The sequence below is a fragment of the Castanea sativa genome, chromosome 9, assembly GCF_040712315.1.
Source record: "Castanea sativa cultivar Marrone di Chiusa Pesio chromosome 9, ASM4071231v1".
Taxonomy (NCBI): Eukaryota; Viridiplantae; Streptophyta; class Magnoliopsida; order Fagales; family Fagaceae; genus Castanea; species Castanea sativa.
This window is the reverse complement of record NC_134021.1, coordinates 495,914-515,445: the sequence shown is the minus strand read 5'-3', so window position 1 is coordinate 515,445 and position 19,532 is coordinate 495,914. Positions and strand designations below refer to the sequence as shown.

The window sequence follows — 19,532 nt, the reverse complement described above, 5'->3', positions numbered from 1 at the left end:
GGGCCACAAGTCTAGGAAAAGCTGACAACTTAATGAACGAGTCAGGTACAACTCTTGGAGTCATAAGTCTAAAGATTAACAACCTCTCAAGAGCAAAGGTAAGTGCTAGCTTGATATAATCTAGATCTCAAACAATTAAGTGTTAGTTTAAGCAATCTTTAGATGCGTTAAGATAGCTTTGCTTCATGCTTCGTTTCTCGAAGTTGCAAAAAGTTAAGCGTTGATTCCATGAATATTTAGGTGTGGTAAATTAATCTTGCTTTCTACTATGGTTCTCAAATCACAAGTGTAACAATGAACAACCTTTAAATTATATCGCGATTCTTGGTTGATATAAGCCAATGTATAGATGCATGAAAGTTAATAGTTAAACGGCAAAACATGGCGTTGACAAATGCATAACAGTAAAGCTGATATTGGTTTCTCGTAAAATGTTCACTACAAAAATGATGGCAGTCATGCTGTCCCTTACATCCATTCATTAAAAAAGAAAAAGAAAACAACAAAAACAATAAAAAGTTAAGTTAAAAAAATAGTAATAACGAGACTAAGCAATGGGTTGCTTGTCTTTCTTCTTTTCTGGTTCTTTATCTTTTTTCTTCTTTTTCGCCGGCTTTCCTTCAGCCAAGTCACCTTCAATCACTTCATCCACGGGCTGGGCTGTAGGAGAGGGGTTTTTAGTTGTTGGCACACCAGACGAATCAAGAGCAAGAAGGGGCGCAGCTGAATCACTTGTTGGCTTGGGAGGAGTAGGAACTAAATGCAAGGCCGGAGGGTAGTAAACGCTGTCCAAAACTCGGAGTTCAGAGTCGGTGGCTACCCCTGCAGCATCTAAAGCCCGACCCCACACCTCCAAACAAAATGCTCTCGCAACCCCTTTGAGTTGGGCGGTTAAGCTATCAGCTGCCTTCTTCATCCCAGTGTCATAGCTGCTTGCTCAGCATCGACCTTCTCCTGCTCCTTAGCAGCTAGCTCTGCTTTCGCTTGTTTAAGCTCAACAACAGTAAGAGCAAGCCTGTTTTAACAACAGTAAGAGCAAGCCTGTTTTGAGCTTGCTTCTGGGCCTCAAGAGCAAGAGTCGCCTGCGATTCGTAACTCTGCAAGGCAGATTCAGCATTTTTGTGAGCTTTTTCTACTTCAGTTAAGCTAGTGAGGGTCTCTTTTAAGTTTTGCTCGGCTTCTTTTTGGGCCCTCACAGCCACCTCGGCGTTATGCTCAGCTTTCCTGGCTAGGTCCAGTGAATAGTCCACCCATTCCTCAGCCATAAAGGAAGCCTGGACTGCCTACGAAGCATTTGAATTAAGAAAGTTAGGATTAAGAAAGTTAGAGAAATTAGGCTTTTCATCAAGATAAATATGGAATGTTAAAGATTTAGGAAAATACCTTAGCTAAATCATGTTTCAAGGACAGGAAGACTTCCCTCTTGCGGAAGGACCGTAATTCGGCCATATCTTCGGGGAGACATAGAGCCTTCTCCAAACATTCGGCCACCAAACTTGAGCTTCCTTTCTTCGGGTCCCTCAGGTTGGCGTTATCCAAAACGGGACTGCCCGAACTAAGGGTGAAGTTGGGTCGCCAAATGGATGCCTTCTTTGTAGGCTCACTACTGGGGTCATTGGAAGGTCCAGTGTGAGTAGGTTTTTTGGAAAGGGCTTTCCCAGCCCTGATATCTTTAGAAGAAGGGTCGAGGTTCTCCCCTTCTTCGATTTCTATGACATTTTTACTACTTTGGCCCCGTTTTCTTTTTTTTTCCACAACCTCCGAGGAAGATGTATGGGTCACGGCCGGGGTAACTGGACGAGGAGGGACAGGCACAGCAGGGGAAGAATCGGTACAGTGTTATAGCAGTGTTATTGATACCATACCGTACCGGCTGGTGCATCGGTACAGGTACACTCCTATTTCGTACTGAAAAAAATACCAGTCGTACTAGCGAATTCCGGCCGTACCGGCCGGTAAATGAATACCGGACCGAAACAAAAAATGCTGTTTTTTTTGTGTGGTAATTGCGGCAGTTTTTGTCTCTAAAATAATCAATAATGAAAGTATTTTGTAGATAATTTTTTTATTTCATCTAACCTTTGATTTCTCAAATTCTTTTACTTAATTTGGATTTGATGTTTGAATTAAGAGTATCATTCTCTTCTTTTTTAACTATTTTACCTGCATTAATTCTAATCTCCAGTTGATCTTTAAGTTGTTATATCAATATGTATACAATAGTTGAAATAAAAGGTATTTATGAGAGTAAAAGTTGGAGAGTCTGTGTGTGTATGTGTGTGTAAATAGAGATTTTGTGTGCATGTGTGTGTGTGTGCGCACTTGTGTGCGTGTATATATTAAATATATAAAATAGCGGTAAACCCAAAACGGTACACCAGTATTGACCGGTATCAGAAATATATCGTACCGGTGGCCAAACCGGTACAGCCTCCGGTACGGTATTGACTTTCTTAATTTATAGAAACCTTAAGCAAGCAAGAGAGTGTCGTTTATACAAATGTTTATAGGAGTTACTAAATCTCAATTGAAGTCCTTTTTTGTTTAGAAGAGTTTTAAGTGAAGTCAATGTAATTTACCATAAAGAATATATATATATATATATATATATATATATATATATATATATATAAAAGTTAATTAAAATTGTATTTTTTTCTCTCGGAATTAAATTGCTAATTTTGGTATTGCAAGCATTAAATTTATTAAATCAGACACTACTCGTGCATATTTTTGTTTGGATTTTTATCGATATGATATGTCAGTATCCCCTTAAAATAGTATGATATAGTAACTAAATAAAAGTTCATTACAAAATAAGCAAAAAAATATTTCTAAGTAACTCTTTAACATAGGGATTCCAATTGTGCTGCAGTAATAACATTGTAACAAAAATTTGAGAAAAGTATCATAGACCATTTCCCTTTACAATTTTTGCCAAATATCTGCACATCCATTCGCCTCCTGACAGATGTGTTTAATGGTAAGTTGGTAACCTGCTATGGTTTTTCTAGCCCGTTCTTGCTCATACACAATATTTGATATTAGAGTTCAGAGGTAGAGGATGCTTGTTAATAGAGTTGCTTTTTTTTTTTTGGTTAGTAATTAGCCATGTTGAAAGAAGTAATTAATCAATTTCTAACTTTTATTTCTTTATTTTTTTTATATACAAAATAGAAATTTTACTTTAATCTAATCTAATTGTATATGTGTGTAAAATTTCCTCTTGGAAACATGAACTCTAGTTCTTGCCCCTCTCACACCCCAAAAGTATTTATACTTGTGAAATGACCATCGCATTAAGGATGTGCAATTGTTCTAACATTTATTTCTTAAATCCCCTATACCAGGCTAAAATTAAACCAAATCTAATGGCCCCAAATTCCACTATTATAAATATTTTTTTTTAAATCCACAATTATACTACTTGACCAACTTTTTTTTTTTTTTTGAAAAGGACTTGACCAACTTATTTGAAGAGAAAAGTCTATAATCCATATTGTCTATTTTCATTCCCAATGGCGTATCATCTTTTGTTGCTATATGTTTTATTTTGTCTCTCAGGTGCATGCAAGTAAAAAATTGAAAACTCAAACGATACTTACTTACTTTCATTTATCTTTACTTTCTAAAAAAAACTTTCATTTATCTTGAAAGGCTATAGTACAATTTCTTAAAAATGCAAAACTTTAAAACCCTTCAACAATCCACGTTAGGGGTGTTTCGGTCGGTTTTTTTTTTAACTGGCCAACCGAAACCGAAATTTTCGGTTTCTAAAGTTGTCAACCAAAACCGACCTAAATAGTTGAAACACCGTCAGTTTCGGTTTGTTTCGGTTTCTGTCGGTTTTTCGGTCGGTGTTCGGTTTCAGTCAACATCACAGATTCACAGTCACAAAAAGAAAAAAAACAACTCAACATCACATGTGGTTATCGATTTTTCAATAAGAAAATAACAACTCAAAATCACAATCACAGATTCACAAAAAATAGCATTGATTCAGTATTAAACAAAACCCAAAATACAAAAAAGAGAGAGGGTTCAAAGCATATAAAATTACACTCAGAATCGATAAAAACCACAAGCTCAAAACTTTTCACACAGATCACTCTAAAGCAAAATCACCGTTCACTTGAAAAAAAAAATCACAGTATAAACGAAACAAAACAAACACAGCCTAAAGTGTAAAAAAAAAATTCACCGATTATATGAGAATCTCAGATATTCGAAAGATATTCCTCAATTCACCAATATCATAATTCAATAATTCATAACCAAAAAAATCTCATAAAAAAAAAAAATTCTCTTACAGGGTTACACCAATTTATATGACTTTTTTAATTGATTTATAAACTATGGGAAAGTGAATTACAATATTTATATTTTTTTTCAAAAGATAAAATGCCAAAATTCTTTTAGAAGCCAATATTGACGACGTAGCATTGCCAACTCTTAATATTGATATCCCAATTTTTTAAAATCTTCAAACAAAGTTTTGAAAAACTTCATTAGTGTGATTTTCAGTTGCATCCAAAAGTATGAGATTATCATATTGGTGAGTTGGTCAACATGATAAAATCAACATATTAATTCCAATTACCCAAAATCTGGAGATCTGAAGTCCTCTTCTTCTTCTTCGAAAAAGGTTAGAATATTATGTTGTAACTTTCAACTTTTTTGGTTCATATTATATCCTTCTTGACTTAAATATTTAAGTAATAAAGTGCAATTTTTTTGTTTACCATGATTTTTTTTAATAAACCATGTCACATGAAATTTTTTTGGTTCATGCTTTGGCCCCCCCCAAGTTCAAATCTTGGTTCCGTCCCTGTCTTCATTGATCTGAAGCGAAGAGATGAAACTCGGAGAAAGAGAGAGAGAGTCAGAGAGATTGAAGAATTTGAGTGAAGAAAGCTTGAGAAAGCTTCTTCTTCCATTTTGCTCTGTGTGTGTGTGTGTCAATTGAAGCGAGAACGAGAGAGAAAGGTAGAAAGAGACAGAAAAAATTGAGAGATAAAGTTGGAGAAGGGGGCGGCTAAAGAAAAGAAAAGGGAAGAAAATAAGAGGGGGTATTTCTGTCTTTACATGCTCTAGGGTTTTAAAGAATTAAATAGCTAAAAAAAGCCCACGTCCCACGCGAAGGCTCAAACCTGGGATCAGGTAGGCAAACCACAAGAAGCATACCACTAAGTCACTGATCTGTTATGTTTTAAAATTACATAAATATATATATTTTTATTTATTTCGGTCGGTTCGGTTTGGTTTCGGGGTAAAAAATCCAACACCGAGACCGAAACCGAAAATTTTGGTTTTTTAAAAATGAAACCGAAACCAAACCACACCGAAATTGAATCGAAATTTTGGCATCGATTTGGCCAGTTTTTTAGGTTCGTCAGTTTTTTGCACACCCCTAATCCACGTACTTGAGTGATAGCTTGGTGATACCAACATCCTCCGAGGTGCCTAGTATTTTGGATTCATATCCCCTAATCCACGTACTTGAGTGATAGCTTGGTGGGAGGACAGAGCTCGTCACCAAAACTCACCATTTGTATATTTCTTACAGTATATAAATTTATTAGCTCTAGCACTAGCACTAGGACTCTAGCAGTCATCAAATGTGGACAAACTAAATTTATGTATTCTCAATTTATAAATTTATTTTTTTCTCAATTTATAATTTCATTATTTTTTAATTTATTTGTTCTTACTTTCTTAATTCTAGCACTATAGTGTGTGTGATGTTTTTAATTGTTGAGCTTGTGTGACATTTTTATTTCATTATGCAATTGTTTTTGTCTCTTTGCTTTTCTTTGATAAAAAATTCTAGAGAAATGCTAACGGATACCCTTAGAACAATAGTTAATGATCTATTTAAAAAAAGTTTTATGGGAAAAAAAATTAATATTTTGAAAGTTTTTTTCATTTCCCATAAAAGTGGTATCAAAACTTTTTAAAAATGGATTGTAAACAATTGCCCTAAAAACACCCGTTAGCATGACTCAAAATTTTAAACTAAAAATCAAATATCACATAACTTTATTAATTATTTTAACCATATGGTCCACACCTACAGCCATTTCTCGGCTACACTGCTATCCATTTATTTTTATTTTTTTTTTATAGAAAAAAAAAAACTTTATTACAAAAGTTGTTTAAAATTAATTTTGATGGGCAGTTTTTAAGGCAGAAAACAGAGCTGGGGTTGATGTGGTTAAAAGTAATCATCAAGGCTTAGTTATCACCTCCTTATCCATGATTACGAAGGCTTTCCCAAAGAAATATACTTCTTTATTGGCTTCCTACGGTTCTCTTATTCATGATGCAAAGCTTTTCTCTAGTTAGTTACATTACTCTCGTATTAAGTGAGAAGGTAACAAAGTTACTCATAGTTTGGCTCGACATGTAATTAGTGTCCCAAATTTACTAATGTGGAAGGAGAATGTTCAACCTCATTTCCTTCTTGTAATCCAGGCTAATATCGCCGGCTTTTCTTAATAAAAGATCTTGTCTTTTCCTAAAAAAAAAAATTGGAATACAACTTCCAAATCGAATGGTAGCTCTTCTACCACAGTTCTTTCTTGTAATCCAGGCTAATATAGTCGGCTTTTCTTAATAAAAGATCTTGTCTTTTCCTAAAAAAAAAAAAATTGGAATACAACTTCCAAATCGGATGGTAGCCCTTCTACCTAAACATCTAGACCTACAAATCAACTGCCATTCTTGCAAGGGCGTGTGCTAAACAATTACCCACCCTTTTAACATGCTTAAAATTAAACCATTGTAAAGAACATGCTAAGAGTTTTGTCTCTTCAATAATGTTTCCATGCAAAGCAAGGAGTGAGGGAAGATTTGCTATCTCTCAAAATCGAGTTGACCAAAGGAGAATCACCTTCAAATTCGAGCCTTTGAAAACTAAGATCCTTGGCAAACTTAATTGCTGTACAAGCTGCAAGAGCTTTAAAAAATACAACAGAATTGGGAAGGGAAAACTTTTGACTCATAGCAGCAATGATTAAGCCATTAGAGTCCCAAATAACAATCCCAATACTTACCATAGAGCTCTTAGAGCAGATAACCCCATCGAAGTTGCCAATCAAATGCACAAAAATTTACCTTACTACTTCTCCTATTAAGTTTAAGTTTAGAAGGGGGAAAAATTCAGCAGTTTTTGGGAAGTTATTTAATCCAAAATCTTGCATTTCTTGAAATCTCAATGTTAGGACATATGTGATTGATGTTAGGAACATATGTCAATATTTTATGTATTCGCTAATCCTTTGACAAAACGCATTTTACTTGTAATTTGATAGATCTAGGATGTGTTTAATACTTCAAGGAACAAGGTTTCAAGTTCAAGTGTTAAAGTCATGCAAGTCTGTCTAAGAATCAAGTAAGGAAGTGTTGTTCATTAAATCTCGACGGCTAGTATTTATCGAGGTTTAAAAACTGCTGAAGCCTGTGGCTTGACAGCTATCTCGATGGATGACTGTCTATCAAGGTTTATGAAACTCAGTTTTTCAGAGTTGTTATTCATTCAATTTGTGAGTATGTGTTTAGGTTTCTTTTCACAATCCTAAACATATATAAGAATTATTTTAAGAGCCGTCTAGGGTTGTGCGAGTATTGAGCAAAGTCTTGTTCATGCAAATTGTGACTGGGGGTGATATTTGCCCTAGTTCTTCTTTCTCTTGAAAAAACTATTGTGTTTGTACACCGTAGGGTTTTGTGACCAAGCAACTTCGTGATCTTCATCGATTGATGAACTGAAGAACTTTGCAGCCAACATCCTTCTCAAGTTGATGATCAAGTCGTGTATTGGGATCCGCACATCTATTGGTTAATCACGTACTAGGAGCTGTGCAATACAAGGAGAGATTGTCACTATAGAACAAGTCCAATTGGGGATTAGGGTAAGGGTTCAACAGGTTGGTATAAGGTACTAGGATTCCTTTACTTGTAACCGCTTGATTTGATAATAGTAGATTCTTGGGAATGGTGATCTTAAAATCACCCGGTAGGGTTTTTACCGTGTAGGTTTTCCCCATTCGTAAACAAATCACCATGTCATTTAATTTTCGCTGCATATTTAGTTATTTGGTGATTTGTTTGTGTTGCCACGTACATTGCATGTTAATTTGATTAATTAATAAACTTGGATAATTAATCAATTAATTCATCACAAGGTGTCAACACATTTTTTGCCTATCACTGAGTATTCAAGAAACTAAGAGGGTGTTATTCTCCCAAAAAAAAAAAAAATACTCAAGATAATCCTAATCATGATAAATCATATAACGCTAACATTGAAGAGGAGTGAATCCTTTTGCATAATCATAATCATGATTGTCTCTCTACAAGATGGAGAGATCCTTTTCCTTATAGGAATAGGACAATCCTTATAGTCTTATACAAAAAATATTCCCTACGATAAGCAAAATCACTCTCTCGGGATTGGTAATTCACAAAGAAATTGATTAAGAGTTTTTCTGATAAGTCATATATTGCTAACATTGAAGAGAAGGGAAAGAAGAGTTACAATGCTACACAAGGATCACAAAACAGTAAAACTCAATAGAGTCCCGGAATATTGTGAGAATGGTACAAATAAAAAGATGCCGCAAAACCCTAAATTCCTGTTCGACTAGGGTGTAGACATCAGCTGCTGTGGTGGTTAACTGTGACTGTGAAGATCTCTTAATATAGATTTTTATGCATCTTTCTGTGAAGCCTCTTGTCAAATTCAAATCAGTATGCAAGCAATGAAGTTCTATTATATCTGATCCACAATTTATAGTCAATCATGCTGGTAAAAACACTAGGCCTAATGGGTTATTGTTAAAAACTCTGAACTCCCCATCACTTTCTTTGGTACCTCTTGAGAAGTATCATCCTTCTAGGGTCTTCCCAAGCCAATTTCTCAACGACCCAGATATTGTAATCTTATATTCTTGCAAGGGCTTGTTGTGTTATTCAGTGTCCAAAAATCTTGACTAGCACATAATCTTGATGATTATATATGCACTCCTTATTTCGTTTGTCATCTTATGTCGGGGGCATTCCACGAGAATCTATGTGTTTGATAAGCCATCAGTAGCAAAATTGAGAGCTTTGAATATTGCTTTTGATCCTTAAAAGTCTATTCATTGTAAGGTTATCGTTGTTTGTCAAATATATTCATCAAAAACCAGATCTTGGAAGTAGTCTATCTTACCATGCCATATGATGTAGAATTCAACAATAAAGGGGTTTATTGGAATGGTGCAATTTTCTGGTATGATAGCGATAAGGTTGTGATTTTGTACTTTGATTTAGATAAGAAATGACTAAATAGAATGCCAAAACCTCATGTTTCGGAGGGTTCACCAAAGAAAAATTTTGGGTATTTTGGATAGTCAAGTAGTTGTTTACATCACATTACAGCGCGCATGCTCGTAAGTACAATTTACTATCTATGAGAATGAGATGCAAAGAGACAAATTAGATTGGTTTGTGAAATACAATGGTGATCTTAATTTTGTGACACTCAAATTCCCAAAGATGGAACGTGGTCGCTTTGTTAAAGATTATGTGTACTGTCTCTTGTGCTTAGTTGAAGGAGAAAAATCTTTTGCTAGCAATACTTGAGAAAGTGATTTCCTATAATCTTAAGAATAAGCGTTGAAGGAGATTGTGATTTGTGATTTGCGGCGGGCTAGAAGTTTCAATGCTCCAACAATAATGTTAAAGAGGTTCAGAACTTATGAATACATAGAGACCCTTACTTGCATTTAAGCGTGGTAATTTTTTGAGCTTTGTGATTTGTTCTTGGACAATTATTTTTTTGAGGTAAAAGATAGAAATTGTATTGATTTAAAGTAATGGAAAAGGATTACAACATGTCATTGAGCATGGCTGGGATTTCATTGTGTCATGTCCTATTTGTTGAACTACATAAAGAAAATTGTACCAATCTCTTAACAGCTTTTAGCATATTGGATCTAGATGGTGCAACCCAATAAATGGATTTGAAGGCCTCCTTATCAGCACTTGCTTCTTCAAGAATTTTCAGCTATATATGGACCCTTTACTTTAAAGTACAAAAATTAAAGTGTCAATTAGGATTTTAATTTGGTTGAGTTATTGGTCTAATATTTTGGAAACTTTGGTATATGTGGAAAAAATAGTGTATAACTAATTTAAAAAACCCAATTTTTGTCATAGAATTTGGGTCTTTTAATAATGAAGGGTAAGAGGATTTACATTAGTCCATCTAAAATAAGCATAAATCCCACAATTTGCCCAACTAACTCCAAAAAATACTCCCATCAACTCGTACATTGTTGGGCAAAATAAGATTCTAGTTATAGTAACCTTACAAATATACACAATTACTATTTATAACTTTATATACAAATTTATTTTTTAATATTTTTATTCTAAGAGAGAGAAAAAAAAACTTGATAATAAATAATATTTTTGAATTATAATGTAAAATAAATATATAATATGTGTATTTTTTTTTTGAAAAGTAGTATATAAAAAAAAAAAAACACCAAGTTTTTCGTTTTTGCGTTAAAATAGACAAAATTTCTTTTCCAATCCCAATACACTAGTACGTTTGTACAAGATGGAGGGAGCATTTTGTAATGGGCCTTGGGCCGGCCCTGGTAGTATTATGGCAATGAGATTTATGTATTGGATAATTTGTATTTGGATGGCTTTGTACGAAATCATGAAGCATGAGATCACATGTTTGTAGTTATCTCTTTTTTCCTTTTCTTTTTTTGAGAAAGTGTTTGTAGCATAATTTATACCAAATCCTAGTGCCATCGTTAATTCGTTATGACGGTTATGTAGTAAGTCTATTATTCAAGATTAATACAAAGATGGTACGCGAATATGAATATGAATAAGAATATTATTATTGCTATTGTGAATTGTGATCCATCCATGTACGTGGCCCCATGTGATAATTAATATTACATTAACAACCCCACCCACGTACTGTATCACGTTAACGCTTTTGAGTTGTCGACGCTGTAGGCAAAAAGAGAAATTCTCAAATGATTCAAATCTCTCGCCGGCTAACGCAAAGCAGCCTAATACATTTGCAAGTTGGCAAGCATGTGAGGATGAGAGCATTTTGGGCTGGCCAGGCCGCCTTTTTGGATTCTTCTTAATTTCATACAACAGCTAAACCAAGAGTGTAATAAGATATTCTTTGTGGGAAAAATCTTGCATGCCACAGGCCCACCACGTGGAACACACATGTCAGTGAGAGGGGAGTTTCACGAGGTCCGCTTGAAAGATACTTTTTATTTTTATTTGGTGTACTTTAAATAATGTTATATCATCTAATAATTTGTTATTTACTATTTGATTTATAAACTCCTCTTTTATGTATTATTTTAAACTACAAAATTTTAAATTTAAATAATTAATTAATAATATAACTATTTATTTTTTATCACCTTGAAATTTTACAAGTATAAAGAATATATAAAAATAATGTAATACAATAGCTAGCGGATTTATCAAAATTCACATCTAGTTAAAAGTATAATATTATTTAAAGTTACTCTAGCGCTCCGTTTGTTTTATGGAAAACTTTATGTAAATATATTTTTTCGTATTTTTAGTATTTTGTAGTATTAAAAAAAGATAAGTAAAAAGAAAACTATTTTTGGTCAACTAAAAAATATGACTTATTTTTAGAAATTATATTTCACTAAATCTTTTTGGAAACAACTCTATCTCACACTAAACTAAATAAGAAAAGTTAAGAGATTATTTTATAACTCATTTAAGTTACCCTCAAATATAAAAAAATAAAATAGTTTAATAAATTTTTTTTAAAAAAATAATTAATTATCTAGAAAATATTATCACCAAAGACAAATTAAGCTAAAAGCCAAAAGTAATATGAATCCACAAACTATACATAATTTGAGCAAAAAAACTAGTAGCTATTAATCAGTTGCCCAATGCACACGAAAAATCTCACGCTCCTGAATAAAACGCGTGTGCCTTAGAATTTTCATCTTCCCTTTTGTTTATTTTATTTTTTTTTAATTTTCCATTCCATCCGCATGGGCCAGAGAAAGTTCCTTCCTTCAACTTTATTTTTTTGACTTCAAACAAACGAACCGCCAACGAGATTCGTTAAAAGTTGCTCTTCCTCGCTTTTCGCATTATAAAGCTAATCCCAAAATTCTAGTCCCTTTTTTTTCAAAGATCGAACTCTCTCTTTCTGCTGAGAATTTCGCTAGGGTTTTGAGAAATGGATTCCACGGATCCGAAGAAAGGCGGTGGGTTTTTCTCCTCCATCGCTGCGAGTATATCGAATTTTGGGAGCGCTATGAGCAAATCAGTCAACGGGTATACTATATATAACCTTCGCTTTTTTAACGTGATCTTAAATTTTGTTTCAATTTTTTGGATTTTTTGTACACGATGATTTGTACTGTTAATTGTTCTTTGTTTCTGGATCTTAATGATGCTAAAATAGAATAAATATATATAGTTTGATATTGAGCTGCTCAGTAATCAGCCTTGAATTATTTGCGCTACTCCTTTAATCCTTTTATATTTAATTCAATATTCTTTGAATTCAGGCTTTTTAGAAGTTTGTGCTGATTGAGGTGCTAATGTTAAGGGCTTGTTATGCATAGTGAATATATGGTCCGTTTGGTTAGGCGTTTTGGGAGATTAAAAGACCGTTTTTAAAACCCATAACACTGTTGTTTTGCAACCACAACAAAACGCTCATTTTACAAATGCAGCCATAATATAGTTCCATGTGTTGAAGAATCTAATCTACGACAATTTGTGATACTTGTAAATATCCAGTTTAATTGGTTACGAAGGACTTGAAGTCGTTAATCCCGAAGGAGGAACTGAAGATGCTGAAGCTGAAGCAAGTAAAGGAAGATGGAAACAGGAGGTACACTACTTTATCAATTATGTTTATCTCGTTTTGCGGTACCCAAGTGAGTTGGTTATGAAAACGTGTACTCAGATTGCAGCTCTGGAATATCATGTTGAGCTTATGTAGTAATTACCTAAGTAGTAACTTTTAACCTAGGAAGCACGGGGCACTTCATTTGCGTTGTTGTACTCGTGTCCTATCTGTCGTGTCATGTTATAGTTTTTCAGAATTTCTTGTGTTTCCGTATCGTACCTGTACCCGTGTCCGTGCTTCCTAGCCTTTAGCATCCACATCTTAAGGAATGGTGAAAACTCGATCTTGGTGCATCTGAGGCCTATTTTGCTATGCCAAAAAGTGTTGTATGACTTTTGATAATTATCATACAATGTGTTTCAATACACAAATGAGATCATACGTCAGGATTTTGCAATGCTTAAGAATGTAAATATGTAATTATAAAAGCTTAGATTTTGTTGGTAGTTGCACAGTTGCTCAGCTCAAATTTAAATAAGAGAAAGGTGCTTTTTCTTATGTAACAAAAAACTAAAATAGATTTATTATTTTAAAGTTGTCTTCTTCTATATTATTTATGAATACATGCATTCTCAGTTCTCAAGTTTGTTCTTGGCTTTTTTTAGGATCGGGATAGTTACTGGAAAATAATGCAAAAGTATATAGGCTCTGATGTCACATCAATGGTGACACTTCCAGTACTTATTTTTGAGCCAATGTCAATGCTGCAGAAAATGGCCGAGGTTTGTGTTTATTTTTAACTGCATTGTAGGGAAGCTCTTACTTTATTTTGGGCTGTTGAGGAAACTCATAAATTTTATGCTGTTTGTAACAGCTGATGGAATACTCCTACCTACTAGATCTGGCAGATGAATGTGAAGATCCCTACATGCGATTGATGTATGCTAGTAAGTATTCTTTCATGTCTTACTCTGTCTGTCTGTGTTTGTGCTTGTGTCTCTGTTTCTGTGTGTGTGTGATCTGAGACTTATGCTTTCTGGTTGCAGCAACATGGTTTATATCTGTCTACTATGCGCTCCAAAGAACCTGGAAACCATTTAATCCAATTCTTGGTGAGACTTATGAAATGGTTAATCATGGTGGCATTACATTCATATCAGAACAGGTAAGTTTTAAAGTGTCTATTTGTTTATTTATTTATTGTCGTGACATTTATAAAAAATTTGTCATGATGCTTTTGATGGAAGTAGAAGCAATTCATTTTCAAACTCTTTTTACATCATTTCTAGATTAGTGGGTATTAACTGAAGTTTTCACAATTATCATTCAGTTAGTGCTGCATTGTTGATGCTACCTACTTTTAATATCCCATAGGAATTATTTTTCCTTTCAGGTAAGTCATCACCCTCCAATAAGTGCTGGACATGCTGAGAATGAACATTTCATTTATGACATAACTTCAAAGGTGAAAACCAAATTTTTAGGGAACTCAGTTGACGTCTATCCTATTGGAAGGTAAAAATCTTTTGCTCTATTTATCTATATTGCTACTTGGACCCATTTTAACCCATTTGAGTTGGAGGCAAAATCTACATTGAAATAATATCTGTGAATTGGGAATGCATTTCAAAAAAATTGGATTTTCCATTAAATTTTTTTGAATTTAACAGAAAATCATAATGGTGGGGGCCAATTTTATATTGCCAATCAATGGGGGTTGATTGCTCGATTTTATAGTTTAAGGGATATTGCAACTGATCTTATGGTTTGGGGAGGATTTGTTTTCAGATTGGTGGTTTGGAGGGGAAAATTGCAATTAATGGCTGACTTTGCTCTTTAATGTAGCTACCTCAATTTTTTTTTTTGATAAATAATGAAATATCATTAATCAAAAGACCCAGGTACACCGGGAGTGTACATGGGAAGGAATACATCAAGATCGTAAATTACAGTTTTTTTATGTTGGATTGTTTTTAGGTCTTATTAGCTAGCATGGTTATTAGTATATCATTCAATTTCCTAGAGTCGATGTTATTTTCGTAATTTAAGAATTGAGTTTTGACCTAAGTCAATTAGGATTAAGGTTTAATCTTAGTAGTCTATATAAATGTGCTATTGTACTCCAATGGAGACAAGTTTTAATTTTTGAACAAAATTTTAGTTAGACTTTTTTCCAATGGCTTAGGCTCCATTTGGTACGTGAGTTTAAACACATGTTTTCAGTTTTTAAACAACATTACACGTATTTCTACACTTTTTCACTCACTCGTATTTCCAAAAAAACTGAAAATTGTTATGTAAACATACGTACCAAACTGGCCCTTAGTGTTGACTCTAGCCAACCCTAGGTGTTGATTCCAAAGTTTATTATATTTTTCTGTCAAATATGGTATCAGAGTTTTTGTTGTTCTACATAATAAGCCTTGCATAGTGTTGATTTTGTCTGCTATGCATCTTAGTGGCAAGTGTTATTTTACAAGAGGTTGCTGACATTTGCATGTTTGGATGCAGGTCTCGAGTAACCCTCAAAAGAGATGGTGTAGTCCTTGATTTGGTGCCCCCTCCAACAAAAGTAAACAACTTAATCTTTGGACGAACTTGGGTTGACTCACCAGGGGAGATGGTCTTGACAAATTTGACCACTGGAGACAAAGTTGTGCTTTATTTTCAACCATGTGGCTGGTTTGGGTATAGTCTATATCCTTTCAAGTTGTGTTAATTTCTCCTGCTGGCAAAAATATGGTCCAAATATTTGTTAATTCTGAAAGATAGTATCCTCTGTCAGACATTTTGGACATATAGGCAAGGTTGCAGATCTAGTATGCCAACTTAATATGGTTGTCTAAGATACCTACTGGCCCTGTATGAACATTTTTCCATTAAAGAGGCAGGAATTATTTCTTGGTTCTGTACTCCAGAATCCAGATTGTATACTTGTCGATTCATTCTATTGTAGGCTGCAGCATTCTCTCAACAATATTATTTGGACTTGCTTGCAATACTTATTGCATGTGTATATGCTTATAGTCTCATTGAATCAAACATTTAGAATGGATCGACTGTTATGGAAGCTTGTTTATATTTATTTTAAAATTTTTTATTAAGAATATTTAGCTGTATTTCATCAGTCTATGTATTGCCTTTTAGGATTTCACACCTATGCTGACATATAGGGAATTGTGTCTACAGAGCTGGTCGCTACGAAGTGGATGGGTATGTATATAATGCTGCTGAGGAACCCAAGATATTGATGACTGGCAAATGGAATGAATCAATGAGTTATCAACCCTGTGACTCAGAAGGGGAACCACTTCCTGGCACTGAACTGAAAGAGGTAGCTTTTTTAACTATTCTTGGCTGTTTGTACTCTTTGACGAGTGACATGGACACATAAATTTTGTTCGTTGTATGCATCATTCACTACATAGATTCTAAGAAACATGAACATAGAATTGACATGGACACAACATGGCATTGGATATGGTAACATGGCAATTCTTGAAAAATTAATACATGACACACTGGGAATACAAAAATTAATTAATTAATATATAGTGCTACATTGGCCATTCTGTTGTGCTGTGGCCTCATCATGTTCAAAATTGTTGGTGGCTGAGATGTTATGACCATCTTATTTCTTATAGAGTGGTTGAAGTTGTATATATGCTAAGACTTTGATTTACAATTACATGCTGCTAAAAGGTCAAATTCTGTTCTGAATTTGAGAATTTGTTAATTGTGATGCTGCTAAACCATATAGGTCCTAGCTGGGTGATAAGCTTAATTCTGTTGGCAGTTGATCTGGTTCATTCTCATTTATGAGGAAAGACAATTGAATCTCCAAAAGGGAATCAAAATGCCTCTCACTGGATATCTTTGTACCTTTTTTAAAAAATGAGAATCACCATATATATGCTTTTAGAGAACATCATATTTAAGAATAACTCAGCAAGAAATAGCTATTTTTGCTTATTTAGATTTACAATCTATTCATTTCTTTTTTTGTGCTTTCTTCTGTACACAGCCTGTGTATTGGGATTGCCTTCTTTTATTAATGAATTTATTTACGAGTAAATTTTTATTTTTATTTTTTTTTTTTTTTAAGTAAGAAAAGGTTTACAGTCTATTGGAGGACCTGGAGGCTGTCTTTGTTTTCATCACGTATAGTTTTGGAAACAATTATTAAGATAATCATATTTGTATAATAATAATAATAACAAATAACAAAATTATTAAAATGATCATGTAGTAAAATCATGTAATAAACTTATATTGCAAGATTTGAAAGCTCCCCACTTCCCCCCCAAATTTTAATTATTGGTCAAGAAATTCCTTACCATGTAACATGCAATATAAAATCACTGCCTTGGTGGTGAGGTGATGATGTTTATGATGCTTGCTAAATGCCTATGAGATGATTTTTGATCTATAGCTCTCCCTAAATCTTTGGCAGTTGTAATTTTTAGGCTCTTCGGGTTGAACTAGCATGCAAATTATTCTGTGAATAAATCTCATTGGAAGTATTCTTCGCTTTGCAGGCTTGGAGAGTTGCTAAAGCACCGGAAAATGACAGATTCCAGTATACACATTTTGCACACAAGCTGAACAGCTTTGACACTGCTCCCAAGAAGTTATTGGAATCAGATTCTCGTTTGCGTCCTGATAGATCTGCACTTGAGAGCGGTGACCTATCCCAAGCTGGTTTTGAGAAGAGCAGGTCTTTCTCTTTAACATGCATGTGCTTGCGCACGCGCGCGCGCACATACACACACATGCACATGAAACAAATGGATAAAATTTCATAAGATTACTCATGATAATTGTGAACTCCATGATAGTTATAAGCCCAAATCAGGGTGGTACCATGCTAATGTGTAGGGCCATGGCAGTTGGGCACTGTAGCTAGCATTTCTCTTTGCAAACATAATAATGAATACGAAATATTAAACTTAGAAACACAACTGTACCCATTGTACCACTAGAAACACGAATTTCTTGTGGATAAAATGTTTTTTTCCCCTGTTCATTGAAATAATCAGGTCTCAAGTGTAGCATTTTCATTTAGATGGATAGATTAGGGAGGTTCGTTGCTTCTTGGTTGAAATTTTGATTGGTGAATTGAGTTCTATTCAAGTTGGGATAGAACAAGAAGCCTTAATATGTCTGGTTAATCTTTTGCAGACTAGAGGAGAGGCAGAGAGCTGAAAAGAGAAGCCGAGAGTCTGCGGGCCATCAGTTCACTCCGAAATGGTTTGATCCTACCAGTGAAGTTACTCCTACACCTTGGGGTGACTTGGAAATATACTGCTACAATGGCAAATATACTGAACACCGGGCTGCTATTGATAGCTCAGATGGCGTCATAGAGACTGATGTTTCATCAAAAGAGTTCAATCCCTGGCAATATGAAATATCGAGTCCTGAATGATCTATGCCATATATATGTTACATCAACAGAGTTCAACCCCTGGCAATATGAAATATTGGGCCCTGAAGATGTATGCTACATATATGTATGCGTAAATTTATTTATTTATTTTTTCCATTAGGTCATATTGTGTTTTAGCTAGTTCTAATATTAATATATTATTGCAAAACGTTGTAAGTTTGATATGCAGTTTTGGTTTTTCAAGCATTTGATTTCTTAATTATGATCACTCTGGTCCTATGGTCCACATGGTCTGGGGAGATCATTTTGTATTTACACGAGGGGATTAATTGGAACACATGTTTGGTACATGTGTTTAAACATATGTTTTCAGTTTTTAAACAACATTATACGTATTTTCACATATTTTTTTACCTATACATATTTTCAAAAAATACAAACAACGTTACTAGAACAACGTTACTACTAACGCCCCTTGATGTTTGAAATTTTGAATATGCAAGGTCAATTAAATTACTTATATACTATACATGAGAAGAATAGCATATATAATTGGGCCACTGATGGGTGGATAATTATATTTTTTTAAGAAGAAGGTGGAAAATTATAAGCCAAATTGGGAGTAATGTTAGGACCACAAATTTTGCCATAACTTGCTCATGTAGCATGTCCTAAGTAGTAGAGTTGCACCACTTTTACTCTAATACTCACGACTTACTACGTGAGCAAGTTGTGGTAAAAGTTGTGATCTTAGCATTTTCTGTCGGACTAATCCAACTCACTAGGTTTTAGCGCAAAGTAGGTATAATTTGTGATGAGAAAGTTTATGTATATTGTGTACATAATTTTGCTTGACTTTTTATTTTTTGTTTATAATTTATTGATGAGGTAAGTTCTAATTGATGCTGAAGATAAGTTGTGTAAGTGATTTATCCATGTGAAATTGATTTTGGATCTACCAAATTTGCCACTATTAACGAGTTATAATAATGTGTGAAATTTTTTTGTATATGTTGTAAAACCAATTTGTCTTTTGGCAAGAACGCAAGATTGGAAGCTGTACATTGGGACTAGATATATCATGCATTGAATGCATAATATATTTTTCGGTCCTTTGGAAGCATAATGGTTCTGTTAAGATTACACTATTGTTACAACTTGATGACCGTGTGATTAGTAAAATATCACTTTCAAATTAACATTTTTTTTTTTTTAACAAAACACGAGTTTTAGAGACTTGAGTTTTAAATAATGCAATAT

General features: G+C 34.1%; 1 protein-coding gene across 1 annotated transcript; it reads left to right on the top strand.

Moving 5' to 3' along the window:
- The first annotated feature begins 12,033 nt into the window (after nucleotides 1-12,033).
- On the top strand, nucleotides 12,034-18,518 carry LOC142610454 (oxysterol-binding protein-related protein 3A-like). Its single transcript, XM_075782263.1, has 10 exons — nucleotides 12,034-12,360; nucleotides 12,832-12,925; nucleotides 13,549-13,665; nucleotides 13,758-13,830; nucleotides 13,930-14,048; nucleotides 14,277-14,398; nucleotides 15,395-15,571; nucleotides 16,073-16,217; nucleotides 17,422-17,600; nucleotides 18,065-18,518. The coding sequence occupies exons 1-10, from the start codon at nucleotides 12,263-12,265 to the stop codon at nucleotides 18,309-18,311; spliced, it is 1,371 nt and encodes a 456-aa protein (XP_075638378.1). The 5' UTR covers nucleotides 12,034-12,262; the 3' UTR covers nucleotides 18,312-18,518.
- Nucleotides 18,519-19,532: the final 1,014 nt, after the last annotated feature.

What these genes read in the sequence shown, in the direction of transcription:
- LOC142610454 (XM_075782263.1), top strand. Translation starts at nt 12,263, where the DNA reads ATGGATTCCACGGATCCGAAGAAAGGCGGTGGGTTTTTCTCCTCCATC. An exon ending in ATGAGCAAATCAGTCAACGG is followed by an intron (nt 12,361 to 12,831) that starts GTATACTATATA and finishes GTAAATATCCAG; the next exon opens with TTTAATTGGTTACGAAGGAC. An exon ending in TTACATTCATATCAGAACAG is followed by an intron (nt 14,049 to 14,276) that starts GTAAGTTTTAAA and finishes TTTTCCTTTCAG; the next exon opens with GTAAGTCATCACCCTCCAAT.